At 49.2% G+C, this 23,220-nt stretch overlaps 1 protein-coding gene across 1 annotated transcript in view; it reads right to left on the minus strand.

Annotated features, from left to right (window-relative positions):
* The window catches only part of LOC119956788 (threonine--tRNA ligase 1, cytoplasmic-like), a 55,348-nt gene that overhangs the window by 9,402 nt on the left and 22,726 nt on the right, over positions 1–23,220 (minus strand). The window contains exons 8-15 of the mRNA XM_038784208.1: positions 21,507–21,585; positions 21,252–21,398; positions 15,640–15,738; positions 11,853–12,019; positions 6,976–7,138; positions 4,629–4,766; positions 784–861; positions 597–697 (exon numbers count right to left, since the gene is read on the minus strand). Of these exons, the coding sequence (XP_038640136.1) occupies positions 597–697; positions 784–861; positions 4,629–4,766; positions 6,976–7,138; positions 11,853–12,019; positions 15,640–15,738; positions 21,252–21,398; positions 21,507–21,585 (972 nt within the window). The remainder of the gene's footprint in view (positions 1–596; positions 698–783; positions 862–4,628; positions 4,767–6,975; positions 7,139–11,852; positions 12,020–15,639; positions 15,739–21,251; positions 21,399–21,506; positions 21,586–23,220) is intronic.

Here is a 23,220-nt window from a genome sequence, read left to right on the forward strand (position 1 = left end):
CCAACACACGCACCCACCCACCCAACACACGCACCCACCCAACACACGCACACGACCACCCAACACACACCCACCCAACACACGCACCCACTCAAAACACACACCCACTCACAACACACGCACCCACCCACCAAACACACGCACCCACCCACCAAACACACGCACAGGACCACCCAACACACGCACAGGACCACCCAACACACGCACCCACCCACCCAACACACGCACCCACCCACCCAACACACGCACCCACCCACCCACCCAACACACGCACAGCCACCCAACACCCGCACCACAAACATGCACACCCCCCCCACACACCCCTCCCCAACACACACACCCCCCTCCCCAACACACACACCCCTCCCCAACACACACACCCCCCTCCCCAACACACACACAACCAGACTTGGAAAGTGGGACTAACGCAGTCAGTAAAGCTTGATGCCACATTGGCGTTGCAGTGAACGCAAAGCAACTTCTGCACCCAGCACAGGATGCGGATGTTGTGGGTGGGTAAACGGGGAATCAAAAGTAAGATGAGCAAACAAAGGGGATTCTGAGAAGTCACAATAACATCTTCAAACTGAACTGACCTAACGTAAGTCAGATTAAGCCGTATGGGCAGCTGGAAATCCAGCTGGATGGTTGCACACTGATGGTTTCGGTCTAGAGCGTCCTTTATCTCAATGTCAATCTGCAGCGAACCAGAGAATCAGAAAGTCAGAAAGTCAGTGCCAGCTTTGAGAAGATGATTGAACCAGAGTGATGCTCAACACTAACCTTTGGTCCAGGCAATGCTTCATCTCCGTCACTCAGTCTCCAGCTCTCGCCAAACTCATCCAAACAGCATTCCAACTGCTAAAGCACAGGAAATAAAAGCACAAAACTCAGCTTGCCTGACTGTTTTTTTTGGAATAAATTTAGAGTACCCAATTAATTTTTTCCAATTAAGGGGCAATTTAGCATGGCCAATCCACCTACCCTGCACATCTTTGGGTTGTGGGGGTGAAACCCACGCAGACACGGGGAGAAAGTGCAAACTCCTCACGGACAGTGACCCAGGGCCGGGATCGAACCTGGGACCTCAGAGCCATGAGGCAGCAGGGCTAACCACTCTGCCCCCGTGCTACCCTGTTATATTTTTTTAAAACATGTCTTTAAGAACTTCCATCGAAATTCAAATACTGGTACCATGAGGGGCATGGACAGGGTGGATAGGGAGCAGATGTTCCCTGAGTCAAAGGGTCAGTTACGAGGAGAAACACGTTCAAAGTGAGGGGTGGGAGGTCATGGGGAGATTTGAGGAAAAAACGTTTTCCCAGAGGATGGTGATGATCTGGAACGCACGGCCTGGGAGGGTGGTAGAGGCGGGTTGCCTCACATCCTTTAAAAGTACCTGGATGAGCACTTGGCACATCATAACATTCAAGACTATGGGCCAAGTGTTGGCAGGTATGATTAAAGTGGCAGGTCAGGGCCTTGCATGCATCGGTGCAGACTGATGGGCTGAAGGGCCTCTTCTGCACTGTATTGTTCTGTGGTTCTGTGAACCTCTTTGCTCAGAGGGTGGTAAACCTGTGGAATTCTCGACCACAGAAGGTTGTGGAGTCCAAGGCGCTAAATATATTTAAGAGGGAAATAGATTTCTAGACTCTAAAGGTATCAGACGGTTTGGGGAAAGTGTGAGGTTGAGATAGAGAATTAGCCATGATCATATTGAATGGCGATGAAGGGCCGAATGGCCTATATCTGCTTATGTGTCTATGCTTCATCAAACAATTTGTCCCATCTGAAATGCTAATCTTTTTTGACTTCGGTCACTGATCTGTAATGTTCCAGCATTTTCCACTTATTTTTAACATTTTCCAGCTTTTGTGGTTTTGTATTTATCCAGGTGAGTACTGGTTGTTGAGTGAAATTTGGAGTTGGGTGGTAACAGGGAGTTCGGTGGAACTGTGAGAAGAGGCTACAAGAGAAAGAGAGAGAGCTGATTGGTAAGGAGTGGGTAAAATCGCTGCGTCTTTCCAACTGGTTGGTTTAACTGGGCAGGTTCAGCACAGTTGGCTAAACGGCTGGCTTGTGATGCAGAACAAGGCCAGCAGCGCAGGTTCAATTCCCGTACCGGCCTCCCTGAACAGGCGCCGGAATGTGGCGACTAGGGGATTTTCACAGTAACTTCACTGAAGCCGACTTGTGACAATAAGCAATTATTATATTAGTATTATTCTATCACTTTTATGGTTTGAAAATCCGTTTTGTGGTTTAGAGTCTGTAAGAGCTCTAATTGGCAGTTACGGGAACAAAGACAGGCCCTGGAGAATTTGATATAATCTGATCTCAAGCATCTTCTAAAGGTTTAATTTAAAGGGTTAGGTCATAGCAGGAGCTCAAAGCCTTGGTTTGCTCCTCTTTCTCCATGTGGGAAGACGGGAACATTTCCAATTCCTGGGACCAGCATGTGTGCAGGAAGTGTCCTGGAAGCCCAAGTTTCGGAGCTGGAGCAGGGGCTGGGGACACTGTGGAGCATCCACGAGTCGGAGAGTGTCGTGGATTGCACGGATAGAGAGGTGGTCACACCACGGGCTCAGACTCTGCAGGCAGGAAGGGAATGGGTGACCACCAGGCAGAGCAAGAGAGCTAGGCAGGCAGCGCTGGAATCTCCTGTGGCCACTCCCCTGCAAAATAGATATACCATTTTGGATACTGTTGAGGAGAATGTCCTCTCAGATTGAGTCGGTTAGGATTGTATTCGCTGGAGTTCAGAACAATGAGGGGGGAACCTTACAGAAACTGTACAATTCCAACAGGACTGGAAAGGGTAGATTCAGGAAGGATGTTCCTGATGGGGGGTGTCCAGAACCAGGGGTCACAGTCTGAAGATACGGCATAAACCGTTTAGGACAGAGATGAGGAGAAATTTCTACACCCAGAGAGTGGTGAGCCTGTGGAATTCATTACCACAGGAAGTAGTTGAGTCCAAAACATTGTATGTTTTCAAGAAGCAGTTAGATATAGCACTTAGGACAAAGGGGATCAAAGGATATGGGGGAAAGCGGGATTAGGTTATTGAGTTGGATGATCAGCCATGACCATAATAAATGGTGCAGCAGGCTCGAAGGGCTGAATGGCCTCTTCCTGCTCCTATCTTTTTCCATGTTTCTATGATACAAAGTAAAGCTCCCTTTACACTGTCCCCATCAAACATTCCCAGGACAGGTACAGCACGGGGTTAGATACAGAGTAAAGCTCCCTCTACACTGTCCCCATCAAACACTCCCAGGACAGGTACAGCACGGGGTTAAATACAGAGTAAAGCTCCCTCTACACTGTCCCCATCAAACACTCCCAGGACAGGTACAGCAGGGGTTAGACACAGAGTAAAACTCCCTCTACACTGTCCCCATCAAACACTCCCAGGACAGGTACAGCATGGGGTTAGATACAGAGTAAAACTCCCTCTGCACTGTCCCCATCAAACACTCCCAGGACAGGTACAGCACGGAGTTAGATACAGAGTAAGGCTTCCTCTACACTGTCCCCATCAAACACTCCCAGGACAGGTACAGCATGGGGTTAGATACAGAGTAAAGCTCCCTCTACACTGTCCCCATCAAACACTCCCAGGACAGGTACAGCACGGGGTTAGATACAGAGTAAAGCTCCCTCTACACTGTCCCCATCAAACACTCCCAGGACAGGTACAGCACGGTGTTAATACAGAGTAAAGCTCCCTCTACACTGTCCCCATCAAACACTCCCAGGACAGGTACAGCATGGGGCTAGATACAGAGTAAAGCTCCCGCTACACTGTCCCCATCAAACACTCCCAGGACAGGTACAGCATGGGGTTAGATACAGAGTAAAGCTCCCTCTGCACTGTCCCCATCAAACACTCCCAGGACAGGTACAGCACGGGGTTAGATACAGAGTAAGGCTTCCTCTACACTGTCCCCATCAAACACTCCCAGGACAGATACAGCACCGGGTTAGATACAGAGTAAAGCTCCCTCTACACTGTCCCCATCAAACATTCCCAGGACAGGTACAGCACGGGGTTAGATACAAAGTAAAGCTCCCTCTACACTGTCCCCATCAAACACTCCCAGGACAGGTACAGCACGGGGTTAGATACAGAGTAAAGCTCCCTCTACACTGTCCCCATCAAACACTCCCAGGACAGGTACAGCACGGGGGTTAGATACAGAGTAAGCTCCCTCTACACTGTCCCCATCAAACACTCCCAGGACAGGGACAGCACGGGGTTAGATACAGAGTAAAGCTCCCTCTACACTGTCCCTGTCAAACACTCCCAGGACAGGGACAGCACGGGGTTAGATACAGAGTAAAGCTCTCTCGTACCCTGCCGGATCAATCATTCCCAGGGCAGGTGCATCAAGGGTTGGATGCAATATAGTTTGTAGGGAGTTTGCTGTAAAGAGCTTGAAACCCTCCTTTTCAATAAGGGACATGAGAGCTCTTACATGCATGAGCATCAAATACCCAGAGAGTTTCCAAACTCTCCATAAAGGAGACACCCAGCCTCGCACTGTTGATTTTAAAGCAACTCACTATCACCAATCACTTGGTTATCCAACATTAACCTGTACAGTCCAGTTATCACTTGCCTTTTCAGCCTGATTCCACAAGTTCACATCTCCAAGAAACACCTCTGTCCGTTTGGAGAGGTTGAGCTGGAAACTAAAGCCAAACACTCCATACACTGAGCGGAGGAAGACCAGGCATCCCCGGATCTCCTCCTCAATCTGAAATAAGAAAAAGGAGAATGAGAACATCCAACTACAAATCAGCAAAGGGACAACCTCTTTGGCAAACTCAGTACATTTCAGGGAATGTGTTAAATAGCAAGTCTCTGTGTCAGCGACAGCTGGAGATCCAGTGTGTGGTCACTGGGCTGTGCTCAGTAATCTGACCTCAGCTCAGATGGTAATTCAGTATTACCATAGGTCTCGGCCCTGGGGATGGGCAAAAAATTTAGCTGAAGGTCTTATTCGTGATCACTGGCCAGCAACACCTGCTGCTCAGAATCAGGAACAGTTGCCAGTCTCGACTCTCAAGAATAAAGTTCCATCACTTATCCAAGGGTAATTATAGGCCAGTGAGCTTAACTTCAGTAGTAGGGAAGATGCTGGAATCTATCATCAAGGAAGAAATAGCAAGGCATCTGGATAGAAATTGTCCCATTGGGCAGACGCAGCATGGGTTCATAAAGGGCAGGTCATGCCTAACTAATTTAGTGGAATTTTTTGAGGACATTACCAGTGCAGTAGATAACGGGGAGCCAATGGATGTGGTATATCTGGATTTCCAGAAAGCCTTTGACAAGGTGCCACACAAAAGGTTGTTGCATAAGATAAAGATGCATGGCATTAAGGGTAAAGTAGTAGCATGGATAGAGGATTGGATAATTAATAGAAAGTAAAGAGTGGGGATTAATGGGTGTTTCTCTGGTTGGCAATCAGTAGCTAGTGGTGTCCCTCAGGGATCCGTGTTGGGCCCACAATTGTTCACAATTTACATAGATGGTTTGGAGTTGGGGACCAAGGGCAATGTGTCCAAGTTTGCAGATGACACGAAGATGAGTGGTAAAGCGAAAAGTGCAGAGGATACTGGAAATCTGCAGAGGGATTTGGATAGGTTAAGTGAATGGGCTAGGGTCTGGCAGATGGAATACAATGTTGACAAATGTGAGGTTATCCATTTTGGTAGGAGTAACAGCAAAGGGACTATTATTTAAATGATAAAATATTAAAGCATGCTGCTGTGCACAGAGACTTGGGTGTGCTAGTGCATGAGTCACAGAAAGTTGGTTTACAGGTGCAACAGGTGATTAAGAAGGCAAATGGAATTTTCTCCTTCATTGCTAGAGGGATGGAGTTTAAGACTAGGGAGGTTATGCTGCAATTATATAAGGTGTTAGTGAGGCCACACCTAGAGTATTGTGTTCAGTTTTGGTCTCCTTACTTGAGAAAGGACATACTGGCACTGGAGGGTGTGCAGAGGAGATTCACTAGGTTAATCCCAGAGCTGAAGGGGTTGGATTACGAGGAGAGGTTGAGTAGACTGGGACTGTACTCGTTGGAATTTAGAAGGATGAGGGGGGAATCTTATAGAAACATATAAAATTATGAAAGGAATAGATAGGATAGATGCGGGCAGGTTGTTTCCACTGGCGGGTGAAAGCAGAACTAGGGGGCATAGCCTCAAAATAAGGGGAAGTAGATTTAGGACAGTTTAGGAGGAACTTCTTCACCCAAAGGGTTGTGAATCTATGGGATTCCTTGCCCAGTGAAGCAGTTGAGGCTCCTTCATTAAATGTTTTTAAGGTAAAGATAGATAGTTTTTTGAAGAATAAAGGGATTAAGGGTTATGGTGTTCGGTTGGAAAGTGGAGCTGAGTCCACAAAAGATCAGCCATAATCTCATTGAATGGCGGAGCAGGCCCGAGGGGCCAGATGGCCTACTCCTGCTCCTAGTTCTTATGTTCTTATTTATCTGGTACGATGAAACTGCCCCAGCAACAGTGAGTACACCATATTAGTGCCTCAGTAAGAGTCAGCACCGTCAGGAACCGTCCCTCAGTGAGAGTCAGCACCTTCAGGAACTGTGTCCCAGTGAGAGTCAGCACCTTCAGGAACTGTTTCCCAGTGAGAGTCAGCACCTTCAGGAACTGTCCCCCAGTGAGAGTCAGCACCTTCAGGAACTGTACCCCAGTGAGAGTCAGCACCTTCAGGAACTGTGTCCCAGTGAGAGTCAGCACCTTCAGGAACTGTGTCCCAGTGAGAGTCAGCATCTTCAGGAACTGTGTCCCAGTGAGAGTCAGCACCTTCAGGAACTGTGTTCCAGTGAGAGTCAGCACCTTCAGGAACTGTGTCCCAGTGAGAGTCAGCACCTTCAGGAACTGTCTCCCAGTGATACAGATTGAAATGTAAGTGAGAAAGAATGCAGAATTCACCTGCTCTATTGTACAGAAGATGTGAGCATCGTCCTGTTCGAATCGCCGCACTCTGGTTAATCCGGTTAACTCCCCTGTTGGTTCGTTGCGATGAAGAACACCAAAATCGGCAAAACGCAGAGGGAGCTCACGCCAGGAACGCGGGCGATAGTCAAACATCAAACTGATAGAAATATTGTATTAGAGCATTCTGTCACAATTTGTGTGGTACACCATTTCTCTTTGGAACAAAGTTTCTCTTCAGGAACCACTCCCTGTCTGAATTATCACCCCAAATTGACAGATGGAATATGGCACAGAAACAGGTGATTGAGCCTGACCACTCCTTGCTGGTATATATTCTAGAGTGAGGCAGTGGTGTAATTCCATCATTATTAAACTGATGACCCAGGGGACCCAATCCGAATCCCGCTACGGAAGGTGGTGGAAACAATCCTAAAAAGAAATCTGGAATTTAAGAAGGCGAATGGTGACAACGATCACTGTTATGGGCCAGGGTTTAGAGAACACCAAAGTATATCATGGAGTTCACCTGGCCCCCAACTTTTCATACATTTTGGTTGTGGGGAGCACAAGGGCCCGCAATACAGGTGTGATGCAAGAGATCTAAAACATTTTATAAACACACAATAAACAATTTATCAACTACAAACACTGATACTTTCCCAATTACAATATTCTCTAGGTAACCCTTAGTGACTTTCCTAACAGCATCCATAAGTTAAACCATTTTTAAATAACGACAGCAGGTTTAAATTGTCTACACAAACAGGTATTACTTTGAAATAATCAAGTGATCTGGAGACAGTCTTTAGATTGCAGAGAGAGATCATAACATCTTATTGCTGTGAATGTAACTTTCCAACTCTGACAAATCTGTTAGAATTCACTGAGGAGGTAACAAGGAAGTTAGACAAGGGAGAACCAGTGGACGTGATCTACTTGGATGTCCAGAAGGCCTTTGAGAAGGTGTTCTACAGGAGGTTGTTAAATAAGTTAAGAGCCCAAGGTGTTAAGGGTAAAATACTGGCATGGATGATTGGCTGACTGGCAGAAGGCAGAGAGTGGGGATAAAGGGGTCTTTTACAGAGTGGTGTGCCTCAGGGGTCTGTGCTGGGACCACAACTTTTCACAATATACATGAATGATCTGGGAGAAGGAACTGAATGCACTGTTGCTAAGGTTGCAGATGATACAGATAGTATTGAGGAAACAGGGGAACTACAAAAGGACTTGGACAGACTAGGAGTGGGAAATGATGTGGCAGATGGAATACAATGTGGAAAAGTGTGAGGTTGTGCATTTTGGTGGGAAGAATGGAGGCATGGACTATTTTCTATGGGAAAAGGCTTCAGAAATCAGAAGCACAAAGGAACCTAGGAGTCCTAGTTCATGATTTTCCTACAGTTAACGTGCAGGTTCAGTCAACAGTTATGAAGGCAAATGCAATGTTCGCATGCATGTCAAAAGGACTAGATTACAAGAGCAGGGATGTAACTCTGAGGCTGTATAAGGCTTTGGTCAGACCGCATTTGAAGTATTATGAGCAGTTTCGGGCCCTGTATCAGAGGAAGGATGTGTTGGCTTTGGAAAAGGTCCAGAAGAGGTTCACAAGAATGATCCCTGGAATGAAGAGTTCATCATATGAGGAGTATTTGAGGACTCTGCGTCTGTACTCGTTGGAGTTTAGAAAGATAAGGCGGAATCTTATTGAAATTTACAGGATACTGCAAGGCCTGGGTTGAGTGGACGTGGAGAGGATGTTTCCACTTGTGGGAAAAACTAGAACCAGAGGACACAACAGAGATGAAGAGGAATTTCTTCAGCCAGAGGGTGGTGAATCTGTGGAACTCTTTGCCGCAGAAGGCTGTGGAGGCCAATTCACTGAGTGTCTTTAAGATAGAGATAGATATGTTCTTGATCAATAAGGGGATGAGGGGTTATGAGGAGAAGGCAGGAGAATGGGGATAAGAAAGATATCAGCCATGATTGAATGGCGGAGCAGACTCAATTGGCCAAATGGCCCAATTCTACTCCTATCCCAAGGTATTACACATTCTCTGCTATCTGCATGCCTTTTTCCTAACCCTTAGTTTTCCCCTATGTCTTTCTCCATGGAGACTCACTGGTGTTTAGTTTGTTCTTTCTTTTTTGTGAAATCGATTTTCCCTGCACTCTGTTAAACACGGTTGTGAATATTTTCAATTCTTATTCTGCATCATTGTTTGCCAACATTGTTGCCTATTTTATTTTCCCAAGCTTTATTCTCAATCCCTCAAAATCTGCTTTTCTCCAATCAATTAACTTGGTTGTCATCATACTTATGTCACCCTCTATCGTTATTAAATGACAAAGAAAATTGATGAGGGAAGGGCTCTGGATGTAGATTATATAATAATAATAATAATCTTTATTGTCACAAGTAGGCTGACATTAACACTGCAATGAAGTAACTGTGAAAATCCCCCTAGTCGCCACATTCCGGCGCCTGTTCGGGTACACAGAGGGAGAATTCAGAATGTCCAAATCACCTAACAGCACATCTTTCGGGACTTGTGGGAGGAAACCGGAGCACCCGGAGGAAACCCACACAGACACGGGGAGAATGTGCAGACTCCACACAGACAGTGACCCAAGCCGGGAATCGAACCTGGGACCCTGGCGCTGTGAAGCAACAGTGCTAACCCACTGTGCTACCGTGCTACCCACTTTATGGACTTTAGTAAGGCACTTGACAAGGTCCCACAAGGCAGACTGGTACAAAACTAAAATCACATGGGATTTGGGGTGGGCTGGCTGGATGGATACAGAACTGGCCCGGATATAGAAGACAGCAACAGTGGAAGAGAGTTTTTCAGAATGGAGATCTGTAGCTAGTGGTGTTCCACATGTATCAGTGTTGGCAGCTCTGTTGTTTGTAGTATACATAAATTATCTGGAAGAAAATGTGGGCGGTCTGATTAGTAAGTTTGCAGATGACACCAAGATTGGCAGAGTTGCTTACAGTGCCGAAGATTGTCAGAGGATACAACAGGATATAGATAGATTGGAGACTTGGGCACAGAAATGGCAGATGGAGTTTAATCCGGACAAATGCGAGGTGATGCATTTTGGAAGATCAAATCTAGGTATGAATTATATTGTAAATGACAGAACCTTTAGGAACATTAACATGGAGGGATCTGGGTGTGCAGGTTTACAGTTCCCTAAAAGTGGCAACCCAAGTAGCTAAGGTGATTAAGGAGGCATGTGGCAATCTTGCCTTCATCAGCTAGAGTATTGATTACAGGAGCTGGGAAATCATGTTCCAGCTGTATAAAACCTCGGTTAGGCCGCATTTGGAGAATTGAGTGCAGTTCTGGTCACCACATTATCAGAAGCACGTGGAGAGAGTGCAAAGAAGGTTCACCAGGATGTTGCCTAGTCTTGAGTGTGTTGACTATGAGGAGAGGTTGAATAAACTAGGGTTGTTTTGACTGGAAAGACGGAGGCCGAGTGGAGACCTGATAGAGGTCTACAGAATTATGAGAGGTATAGACAGGGTGGATAGTCAGAGGCTTTTTCCAAGGGTGGAAGTGATGTGAGGGGTACGCTTTTCACGCAGAGAGTGGTGGATGCCTGGAACGTTCTGCCAGAGGATGTGGTGGAAGCAGGCACATTAGCAACATTTAAGAGGTATCTGGATGGAAACAGGAATAGGGAGGAAATAGAGGGATATGGGCCAAGTAAGGATAGTTTTTTTTTAAGTTAGGGCATCATGATCGGCACAGGCTTGGAGGGCCGAAGGGCCTGTTCCTGTTCTGTACTTTTCTTTGTTCTTTGTATCTTCAAGTATACAATATTATTGTCTCGGTGTTCTCCTGATTTGAAGTCTTTTATCTGTTCTGGTTCATTCCTCATTTATAGATCCAATAGCAAATCTTCCCTTGTTGAACTTTTTATGTTTTGGGTTGGGAAACTGTCCTCTACACATTGTAGAAACTCAGTTTCCTTATTCGCTTAACCTCCCTCCTCTGTCCAATTATTATCCAATAGGGTAGCTGAAGTTCCTGTAATTATTATTATTTTTACTCAATTCCCTAACTTGTCTCCACCTCTGTCCCACTATCACGTGGACAGCATCTGTTGGTGTGATTGATCCTTTTTTACCTTTTATCTCTATTGACATGGATTCTTATGTTGTCCTGTTGAGACATGCTGCTGTGTTATCCTTAATAAGCTCCTCCACCAGCTTTCCTAAATATGTTACATCCTGCAATGTTAAATTCCCAGCCCTAATTTTTATGTCTCAGAATCCCGACCTCAACTGATTCCATCCACTGCATGATTGTCTCTGTTTTATTACGGGTGCTGTGTGCATTGCATTTAATTCATTTTAACAGGATTTCCTCTCACTATGTTTAACCATTTTTTCAGATTCCTATTCAATCAGACTATTTATTCCCTCGCCGTCAATGTCCTCGCTTACTTTATTCTTTCCTATGTACTCCTGTCCTACTTAGTTTACATTCGGGTTGCTTACATATTCATACATGCCACCCATCTCCCCCTCACTCTTCCTAGTTTAAAGCCTTTGCGACCTCCCTATTTACCCTTTTCCAGTCAGGAATGGGTCCCATTCCAGTTCAGACAGTGCCGATTCCTTCAGTATAGTTGCTGGGTTATTGCAAAACACCCAAATGCCTTTTAAGGAAAGCTGTCTGCAATTCTTGCCCAGCCTCTACAGGAGAATGTCCGCTTGATTCTCGGGGGAACTACAATGGCAACAAATATCCCTCACTTCATGAAAAATGACCAGGACAAACTAACCCCAAACAAACTTTCAAACGTTTAACAGTATTAAATATTGTAAAGCAGTCTTTGTGTTTGACACATACCAGTGACCTGGGCAATTCATAGGCTTCAGCGCAAAAACCTCCTTCTCTACCTCAAAGCTGAACATGTTCTCACTGTCGTGCTGCCAGTAGCCAGACATCTCCCACAGGCGGCTGTTGTAGATATTTGGAGAGACCACTTCAGTGAATCCACGTCTACAATACTCCTCCTGCAACAAGAACAGATTAACAATCAAGACCAAACTTGCATTTATATAGCACCTTTCACAAGCGGAGTCCCAAATGCATTACAGCCATGAAGTACTTTTGCAGTGTCAATGTAGGGAGATTGCAGACAATTTGCACAGCGTAAAATCCCACCAAACAGCAATATGATTACAGACTGCAATCCATTTTAGTAACATTATTAGCGGGATAAATATTTGCCAGAGCACTGGGGACAGCTTTTTAAAAATTCTTTCAGTGTATGTGAGTATCACTGGCAAAACCAGCATTTTCTGCCAATTTTTATTTTCCCTTGATAAGGTGGCAGTGTGTCGCCTTCTTGAAACACGGAAGTCCACCTGGTGTATGTACTTCCACACTGCCCAGCGACAGGGAAGAAACAGCGATATAGTTCCAGGTCAGGATAATGTATCGGCTGCCCTTGTCCTTCCAGGTGGGAGGTCATTGCTCGTCAAAATAAAATGCGAATCCGGCAGCACGGTGGCGCAGTGGTTAGCACTGCTGCCTCACGGCACCAAGGACCTGGGTTCGATCCTGGCCCGGGGTCACTGTCTGTGTGGAGTCTGCATATTCTCTCCGTGTTTGCGAGGGTTTCGCCCCCACAACCCAAAGATGTGCAGGTTAGGTGGATTGGCCACGCTAAATTGCCCCTTAATTGGAAAAAATTAATTGGGTACTCTAAATTTATAAATAAATAAATAAAATGCGAATCCTACCTGAGGTAGGAAGATAGGGTCTGGGTTTATATCTCATCTGAAGGTCAACACCAATGACAGCGCAGCATTCCCTCACAATTCAATTGCAAACCGGAATTTTCCTGGAATGCCTGCTCCCGGACCTGGCCAAATTGGCCATTAATAGGTCCAGTCAGCAGACCATTGAGTGGGTTGTCTGACCCGACTGTCTGTACTCGTGGCCGCTGGCACACTACAGGCCTTCTGCGATCAGCAGGAACCATGGGACTGGGTGGATTATTGACTCTGAAAATCATACGTTAATTTGAATGTTTGTAATTTTCCTTTGTGATTTTGTTGCAATTTCCCTTTAAGAGGCTGCTTTTCAATTTATTCACTGGACATTTAGTTAATTTGGTAAATCAAATGAATATAAATGGGGATAGCTGGGACATTGGTGTAATGTTAACTGTGAACTAAGTCAATAAACACTCTCCATCAAAGAAAGGTGTTGTTTAACTTCACCAACCGATGTTAACTTCATTAGTTAACGTTCAACTCAATTTTCCTGCCCACGCCCCATGACCCTCAATGGCCTCGAGACCAAAACTCTGCCTATCCCTCCAGGAACAAAAAGCCAAATTTACTTAACCTCTCATCATAGGACAACCCCCTTATCCCAGGGACCAATCGCGCAAAACTTTCCTGTACTGCCTCCGATGTGAGTACATCCTTTAAAACTCTAACACAGAGCTGGGGTGGTGGAGGAAAAGTTCTGCACCCACCTCACCTCCTGCGTCACATGTCAATAGCATCATGCCATCCTTGTCCTCGATTGGGGCATGTTGCTTTTTGCACCAGTTAATCCTGTGCAGAGTCCACAGAACTATAGAATACCTACAGTGCCGAAGGCTCATAGAGTCTCCAATGATCCTCTGAAAGAGCATTCTATCTCAACCTATCCCTGTAGCCTCATCTAACCTGCACATCTTTGGACTGTGATAGGTAACCAGGACACCCGCACAAAACCCACACTGACATGGGGAGAAAGTTCAAACTCCACAGAGTCACCCAAGGCCGCAATTGAACCCAGGAATCTGGGGCTGAGGCAGCAGTCCACTGTTCCGCCATGCCACCCATTCAAATTTATTGCCTTTTTCTGCCTGCCTGCCTTTTAACTCTATCCATACACAAGAAACTACAGAGTCGTGAACATAGCCCAGTCCATCATGCGAACCCGCCTCCCATCCAATGATTCTGGCTACACCTCAGGCTGCCTTGGGAAAGCAGGCCGCATAATCAAAGACCCCTCCCAACCAGGTTATTCTCTCCATCAGCATTTCAACCCTTCCGAATATCTTGCAGTGATGTCGTCCTTCTGCTGCTGATACACAAATAGTCACTCTCATTCAGAGTGTTACCATATGGGGACCTCCACGTCCTTTTTGTGGATGCCCTTGTATTTGAAGAAGATATTCTCAATGCTGAGTCCATTTCTGTTTCAGCAGATGTTTGCAGCTTCTGTTGAGTAACTTGGGGCCAATTAGACTGTCAGTCCTCACCTGTTTCCATTGAGCTCAGCACAGAGGATCAGTTGACTGATATCGTTTCTCGGTGTCCTGTCCTGTGTGTCCTGTAATTGATGGTCAAAGTCTTCTTTCTCCTCCTCTGTCTGTCTCTGTTGATTCGCAAGCCTGCATGCTAGAGGGCGAGACTCTCGGTCCGCCAGCCGCTTGTTTCTCGTTCGCTGTCAGCAGGAAAAGTGAATCACAATGACTAGCGAATTCCAGCCAGTGACTTTGGTGTGCCTTATGTGGAATCTGCCAGTAATGATGTGATGACCGGTGATGATGTGCTTCTGCTCATCTAACGCATGTGCTGAGAATCTGATCAATTCCATGGGTCGTGTGTTCTTCTTGCCCTGAATACAAGATTTGTCACATCTCACTGCTGCCCTTGGCCTGGCCACCGTATTTCGCAGATGCCCAAGATGTCAAAGCGAAAGGTTCTCATTTCTCACAGCAACTGGGACATCTTCCAACATTGCAAGAATGTTCGGATATTCCATGTGCCGATTCTGATGATGGTTTTGGCATTGTAAATTAGGCTGGTCAAGAATTTGACTTTTGGCTTTCACCCAGTTCCTTGGATGTGCAATCCTTTCTTTAAAAAAAAATACATTTAGAGTACTCAATTTTCCCCCCCAATTAAGTGGCAATTTAGCTTGGCCAATCCACCTACCTTCACATCTTGGGGTTGTGGGGGTGAGACCCACGCAAACAGGGAGAGAATGTGCAAACTCCACACGGGCAGTGAACCAGGGATGGGATCGAACCTAGGTGCTCAACGCCATGAGGCACCAGTGCTAACCACTGCGCCGCCCACGCCTTGCTTTCTTTGATGGGTTTGTCAGTATGGCTATTTCCTGTAGTTTCTGTAGTGGCGATCAGATTTTACAGGGTGTGGGAGGGAGACCAATCCTCCTCCTCTCCAACCAAGCTTGGACACCCACCTACACAAACACTTGCTTGTCTCTATTTGTCCCCTGCACCCCTCAAGGACCAAGTCTTGTCACCCTCACCGCGAGCACGATACTCCTCATTGAGCCCAGGAAGGTTATTGCACTCTGTGAAGTATTGTGGCAGAGCCACATTACATCCTGTTCTCACCCAAACAAGTGGGAACAGTAATTTCTTCAAATCGTTCGTCCTTAAACCCATGGGCACGGAAGCCTTTTGTTGCTCAGTGAGCACAGACTGGAGTTGGAACCGGGAACTGTTCTGGTCCATATCAGGTGGTGCAACTACTGAGGGATCGCAAAGAATACGAACATAGGATGTGTTCCGCCTCTCCATATATCTCCTAACCTCAATGATTTCTATAAACAATAGGATCGGTGGCAGTACAATTGTTGTGAATGAGGTTCATACCCGTATAAATGTTGTCAGCGTGTTGTAAATAGAAGCCCCTCTCGGGAGAAAAAAACAGCTTCCAGGGCTGAGCGGATGGAAGAAAAACAATTCCTGTTCCTGTAAAGCAGATGGAAGTAAAATGAGGATAAATACTGCACAGCTGAGGAATAAACTGGTCAGGGACTGCAGTAAATGTAACAGAAAGTAATGCAGCATGTTGTTAAATTTGCACAATGTTGATTTTTTTCGCTGTCTACTCAGATCAGAGCAGTTCTGAACTCCCTGCTCCAGCTCTCCTGAAGTTTCACTGGCCTGATCCACACAGTCCCATTGCTACTCATGTTTCAAACACTTCAGCATTAACACCTAAGCTTGTGCGTTAGAACATAGAACATACAGTGCAGAAGGAGGCCTTTCGGCCCATCAAGTCTGCACCGACCCACTTAAGCCCTCACTTCCACCCAATTCCCATAACCCAATAAACCCTCCTGACCTTTTTGGACACTAAGGGCAATTTAGCATGGTTAATTCACCTAACCTGCACATCTTTGGACTGTGGGAGGAAACCGGAGCACCCGGAGGAAACCCACGCACACACGGGGAGAACGTGCAAACTCCGCACAGATAGTGACCCTCGGGGAATCAAACCTGGGATCCTGGCGCTGTGAAGCCACAGTGCTAGCCATGTGTGCTACCGTGCTGCCCGTTGTGCAACCTCACACTGAACACATTACTTGTATTTATCTTTGATGTGGAGATGCCGGCGTTGGACTGGGGTGAGCACAGTAAGAAGTCTTACAACACCAGGTTAAAGTCCAACAGGTTTGTTTCAAACACTAGCTTTCGGAGCACGGCTCCTTCATCTGAAGAAGGAGCAGTGCTCCGAAAGCTCGTGTTTGAAACAAACCTGTTGGACTTTAACCTGGTGTTGTAAGACTTCTTACTGTATTTATCTTGTAATGTATTCTATGTCTGGAGCTACTGCATCTACCATTACTGGGTATCTCTGAAGGAAGAACAGAATAATTCCGGCAAGCAGAGAAAGGGTAAATTTAAATATGGAAACCTTCAAAGGCTGGTGCCATTATTTACGTTCACAGGGTGCTGGGGGTCAGATTAGAAGATCTTAATCTAAATTGAATTTTATGAAACAAAACAGAAACACCTACTATTTCATTAGTTAAATGAAGGAAGGTAGGAAAGATGTCAATGAGTTTATTAATTTCTTAAATTAATAGCTTGGTCCTCAACGAACACAACTGCCCCAGCCAGAGTCTGTTTCGGAATAATTGCAGGTAAATCCTCTCAGGTTGCCATCCCTCCAAATTCTCCCGACGCCATCAGGGCAGCACGGTGGCATAGTGGTTAGCACTATGGCTTCACAGCGCCAAGGTCCCACGTTCGATTCCTGCTTGGGTCACTATGTGTAGAGTCTGCATGTTCTCCCTGTGTCTGCGTGGGTTTCGTCCGGGTGCTCCGGCTTCCTCCCACAGTCCAAAGATGTGCAGGTTAGGTGGATTGGCCGTGATAAATTGCCCTTGGGTTAAATGGGGTTGCTGGGTTCCAGGGATAGGGGTGGAGGTGTGGGCTTAAGTAGGGTGCTCTTTCCACACTTCCGGTGGCGGCAACACGGAGCTAAGCCGCACGATCGGCAGCTCCCGCTAATTTTCAGGGCCCCCAACGGAACTTCGTCGACGAATCCCGACGTGGGAAGGTGTCTGGAGTAGATCCCTATGATCCTATGGTCCGGACCAGGAGTGGGGTAAGAAGAAGATTGGTGGAAGCACCCCTGGAAAAGCGGGGGAAGAGAAACAAAATGGCGGCCGGCGGAGCCTTCGAGGAGCTGAGGCAGTGGGCGCAGGAGCAGCAGGCGACTCTGCTGCTCTGCTTCCAGGAGCTGAAGTTGGAGCTGCTGGAGTCGCTGAAGGCTACCACCAGAGAGCTGATGGAGACTCAGACAGCCCAGGGGGCTGCGATCCGGGAGCTGCAGCAGCAGGCCTCCGAAAGGGAGGATGAGGCCGTGGCTGCCGCGGGGAAGGTGGAGATGCACGAGGCGCTCCATAAAAGATGGCAGGAGCAGTTTGAGGAGCTGGACAACCGGTCGAGGCGGAAGAATTTGCCGATCCTGGGCCTCCCGGAGGGGCTGGAGGGGTCGGACCTGGCGGCCTATGTGGTTGTTGTGCTGAACTCGCTGATGGGAGCTGGGTCCTTCCAGGGGTCCCTGGAGTTGGAGGGGGCCCACAGAATTCTGGCTAGGAGGCCCAAGCAGAACGAGCCGCCGCGGGCGGTGTTGGTGCGGTTTCACAGGTTCGTGGATCGTGAGTGTGTGCTCCGGTGGGCCAAGAAGGAGCGGAGCAGCAAGTGGGAGAACACGGAGGTGCGGATCTTCCAGGACTGGAGTGCGGAGGTGGCGAGGCGGAGGGCCGGGTTCAACCGGACGAAGGCGGTGCTCCACAGACGGAGCGCGAAGTTTGGCATGTTGCAGCCGGCGCGTCTGTGGGTCACCTACAAGGACCGGCACCATTATTTTGAGTCCCCGGAGGAGGCGTGGGCCTTTGTGCAGGCCGAGAACCTGGACTCAAACTGAGGGTCTAAGATGGAGGATTTTGTATGATAATGTAATTGTGTTTGCTCTGTTTAATGCAAGATGTGGGTTGGCTTTAGCGTGGGTGGGGCGATGTCGTTATGTCTTTTTGCATGGGTGTGGTGGACGGGTTCGGGCAGGGAGGTAAACGGGAAGTGCGGGGAGCTGGTGGGGGGGACTGCCAATGGGAGTTGCCCTAGAGGAGGCGGGGTTGGGCAGGGCGAAAGTGCGGGCTTTTCTCTGATTTCCTGCGCTGTGGGATGATGGGGGCGGAGTCGGGGCTGAGTCGGAGTCGTTGCTGGCTGTTATTTTCCCGCGCAAGAGGGGGGGGGCGCTGGTGGGCGCGAAGGAGGAGGTGTAGTCCCACATGGGGAGGAGTCGGAGGTATGGCGGGAGTCGCCGGGGTCAGCAGAAGTTAGCTGGCTCACGGGAGTGCTACGAAGGGAGGGGTGCGGCTAGGAGGGGTCCTAGCCTGGGGGGGGGGGGGGGGGGGGGGGGGGGGGGTGTTGCCGCCGTGGGGAACTGGCCGAGCGGGGGACGCTGGCCAGTGGATGGGTTATGGCTAATCGGCAGGGGAGGGGGGCAGGGAGCACTCGGCGGGGGGGAGAGAGACGGACTTCAACACGGTGCTGGATCCCCCATTGGATTGATCCAAGTCCCGGACGGGTAGGAAGCCAGCTAAGGTGTTGAGGGGAAGGCGAGCAGGATGCTGGCACACCAGCTCCGAAAGTGGGACGCGGCCAGGGAGATTAGGGGAGTGACGGATAGAGCTGGGAAGGTGGTGCGGAGAGGTGGTGGGGAGAAGCATCGAGTGTCGCTTTATGCGGACGACCTGCTGCTGTATGTGGCGGACCCGGTGGGGGGGATGCCGGAGGTGATGAGGATTCTTAGTGAATTTGGGGGCTTCTCTGGGTACAAGCTGAACCTGGGCAAGAGTGAGTTGTTCGTGGTGCACCCGGGGGATCAGGAGGAGGGGATTGGTGGGCTCCCACTGAAGCAGACAGGAAAGAGCTTAGGTACCTAGGAGTCCAGGTGGCTGCGAGCTGGGGGGCCCAGCACAAACTCAACCTCACAAGGTTGGTGGAGCAGATGGAGGAGGAGTTCAAAAGGTGGGATATGAGGGTGCAGTCCGTTAAGATGACGGTGCTCCCGAGGTTTTTGTTCCTGTTCCACTGCCTCCCCATCCTTATCCCGAAGGCCTTTTTTAGGAGAGTCAACAGGAGTATTACGGGATTTCTGTGGGCGTATGGGACTCCGAGGGTGAGAAAAGTGTTCTTGGAACAGGGCAGGGATGGGGGGGGCTGGCGCTGCCCAACCTATGTGGGTACTATTGGGCTGCCAACGCAGCGATGGTGCGTAAGTGGGTAATGGACGGGGAAGGGGCAGCATGGAAGAGGATGGAGGTAGCATCCTGTGTGGGCACGAGCCTGGAGGCGCTGGTAACGGCGCCGTTGCCGCTCCCCCCAACGAGGTATACCACGAGCCCGGTGGTGGCAGCTACCCTCAAAATTTGGGGGCAATGGAGACGGCATAGGGGGGAGGTGGGGGGCTCGATGGAGGCCCCGATACGGGGGAATCATCGGTTTGTTCCAGGGAGCATTGATGGCGGATTTCTGGGCTGGCACAGGGTAGGGGTTAGGAGGTTGAGGGACCTGTTTGTGGAGGGGCGGTTCGCGAGCTTGGGGGAGTTAGAGGGGAAGTTTGGGCTCCCCCGGGGAACATGTTTCGGTACATGCAGGTTAGGGCGTTTGCCAGGCAGCAGGTGGAGGGGTTCCTCTTGCTGCCCCCACGGGGGGTACGGGACAGGGTGCTCTTGGGGGTGTGGGTTGGAGGAGGGAGGATTTCGAACATATACCGGGTAATGCAGGAGCTAGACGAGGCCTCGGTGGAGGAACTGAAGGGTAAATATAGAGGAGCTGGGTGAGGAGATTGAGGGGACGACGTGGGTGGATGCCCTGGAGAGAGTGAATTCCTCCTCTTCCTGTGCGAGGCTTAGCCTCATACAGTTCAAGGTGCTGCATAGGGCCCACATGACTGGGACGAGGATGAGTAGGTTTTTCAGGGGAGAAGACAGGTGTGCTAGGTGCTCGGGGAGCCCAGCGAACCACGCCCATATGTTTTGGGCATGCCCAGCGCTGGGGAAGTTTTGGAAGGGGGTGGCAAGGACGGTGTCGAGGGTGGTGGGACCCAGGGTCAAGCCAGGCTGGGGACTCGCAATTTTTGAGGTTGCAGTGGAGCCAAGAGTGCAGGAGGCGAAAGAGGCCGGTGGTCTGGCCTTTGCGTCCCTAGTAGCCCGGCGGAGGATTCTTCTTCAGTGGAAGGATGCGAGGCCCCCAAGCGCGGAGGCCTGGGTCAATGACATGGCGGGGTTCATCAAATTGGAGAAGGTGAAATTTGCCCTGAGGGGATCAGTACAAGGGTTCTTTAGCCTTTCCTGGACTTCCTGGCAACACAGGACAAAGCTCACTCGGAATTGAAGACTTTCTTTTCCATTTAAAAAAAAACAGCTTCATCAGTTATAAAAAATATTGCCGATGAGAATAAAACTAAAAACTGATAATCTCCAGGATCTAATGGGATGCACCCCAAGGTATTAACGGAAATGGCTGCAGAGATGGTGGGTGTATTCCATTAACCCGATCATAGATCTTCCCTTTTATTCTTTCCTTCCTAACCCCTTCCTAACAAGTCCACCTGCTTGTTTAAAAGATGTTATATTTCTAACTTCTTTCAGTTTTGATGAGAGATCAGAGCTAAAACGTTAACTCTTTCTCTCTTTACTGATGCTGCCTCATTTGTTAAGTATTACCAGGATTTTCTGTATTGACTTCAGAAAGAAGCAGGCCTTTGGGTTGAAGGGACAGATATCAAAACTGCCTGTTAACTTGCAGTGGACAAAACTAACTTCTCCATTCTCACATTTGCATTGTCCAAGCTCTACATGTGGATTTACTGCCTCTTTTCTCTGTAATTGTGACTCTTAACTATGGACTAGCTTGCTGCACCTATTTGCTTGAAACCTCCAAAACACAAACATTTCCCAGACCTGTCCAATCTTTCTGTGGTCCTGGTTCTTGGCTTCCTCCTGCAACTGCTCCCACTCCTTCAGCATCTTGTCATCAGGAAATGAGATCCCGTAGATTCTCTGCAGAGTCTCCATGTTGGACTTTCCTTCCCAGTATGTCAAGGATTTCTGAAAATTTATAAAACACATATTTTTATTTGCATAAAACCCACTCCAATTTCAAAATCAATTCAGTGCCAGTGATGGACTGAGATAAGTGATCACACGCTCACTCACCTTATAAATTCTCATGGCTTTAATCTTGCCAGTGTGCCTGACGTGGGGTCCACTGCACAAATCAATCAATGGGCCACACCTACGACACAGCAGAGTCAGGGTAAGATTCAGGTGAATCAGAGGCAGGGTCAAGACCAAGGTCAGCTAGAGCAGGGACCTGCTGTTGACTAATCTCAGCCGAGAGCTTGTGAAGCTGCAATCGCTAGGCCGCTAGGTTAGGAAGGGAAAGCTGTCTACCTGTCTCTATCTCCCAGTGACTTGCACAGGAAATTGCATGGGCACCTGTCAGAAGAGATAGGGTCACCTGTGATCGACCCCACTGTCAGAATGGCTGTGGGAACTTATTGTGCAAAGCCACATACTTCTGACTGATTGGTGACAAAGTCTCAGGCAAAGACCTATTGACAGCCGTGTATTGTTGCTGCTGGAGGGAGGCGGGGGGGGGGGGGGGGGGGGGGGGGGGGGGACAGAGGGGGAAGAGGGGACAGAGGGGACAGAGGGGACAGAGGGGGAAGAGGGGGAAGAGGGGGAAGAGGGGACAGAGGGGACAAGAGGGGACAGAGGGGACAAGAGGGGACAGAGGGGACAAGAGGGGGAAGAGGGGACAAGAGGGGGAAGAGGGGACAAGAGGGGGAAGAGGGGACAAGAGGGGGAAGAGGGGACAAGAGGGGGAAGAGGGGACAAGAGGGGAAAGAGGGGACAAGAGGGGGAAGAGGGGACAAGAGGGGGAAGAGGCGACAAGAGGGGGAAGAGGCGACAAGAGGGGGAAGAGGCGACAAGAGGGGGAAGAGGCGACAAGAGGGGGAAGAGGCGACAAGAGGGGGAAGAGGCGACAAGAGGGGGAAGAGGCGACAAGAGGGGGAAGAGGCGACAAGAGGGGGAAGAGGCGACAAGAGGGGGAAGAGGCGACAAGAGGGGGAAGAGGCGACAAGAGGGGGAAGAGGCGACAAGAGGGGGAAGAGGCGACAAGAGGGGGAAGAGGCGACAGAGGGGGAAGAGGGGACAGAGGGGGAAGAGGGGACAGAGGGGGAAGAGGGGACAGAGGGGGAAGAGGGGACAGAGGGGACAGAGGGGGGAAGAGGGGACAGAGGGGGAAGAGGGGACAGAGGGGAAGAGGCGACAGAGGGGGAAGAGGCGACAGAGGGGGAAGAGGCGACAGAGGGGGAAGAGGCGACAGAGGGGGAAGAGGCGACAGAGGGGGAAGAGGCGACAGAGGGGGAAGAGGCGACAGAGGGGGAAGAGGCGACAGAGGGGGAAGAGGCGACAGAGGGGGAAGAGGCGACAGAGGGGGGAAGAGGCGACAGAGGGGGAAGAGGCGACAGAGGGGGAAGAGGCGACAGAGGGGGAAGAGGCGACAGAGGGGAAGAGGCGACAGAGGGGGAAGAGGCGACAGAGGGGGAAGAGGCGACAGAGGGGGAAGAGGCGACAGAGGGGGAAGAGGCGACAGAGGGGGAAGAGGCGACAGAGGGGGAAGAGGCGACAGAGGGGGAAGAGGGGACAGAGGGGGAGGAGGCGACAGAGGGGGAAGAGGCGACAGAGGGGGAAGAGGCGACAGAGGGGGAAGAGGCGACAGAGGGGAAGAGGCGACAGAGGGGAAAGAGGCGACAGAGGGGAAGAGGCGACAGAGGGGAAAGAGGCGACAGAGGGGGAGGGGGGTACAGAAGGGGAAGAGGGGACAGAAGGGGAAGAGGAGACAGAAGGGGAAGAGGGGACA

Source organism: Scyliorhinus canicula, chromosome 24 (genome assembly GCF_902713615.1).
Source record: "Scyliorhinus canicula chromosome 24, sScyCan1.1, whole genome shotgun sequence".
Taxonomy (NCBI): domain Eukaryota; kingdom Metazoa; phylum Chordata; class Chondrichthyes; order Carcharhiniformes; family Scyliorhinidae; genus Scyliorhinus; species Scyliorhinus canicula.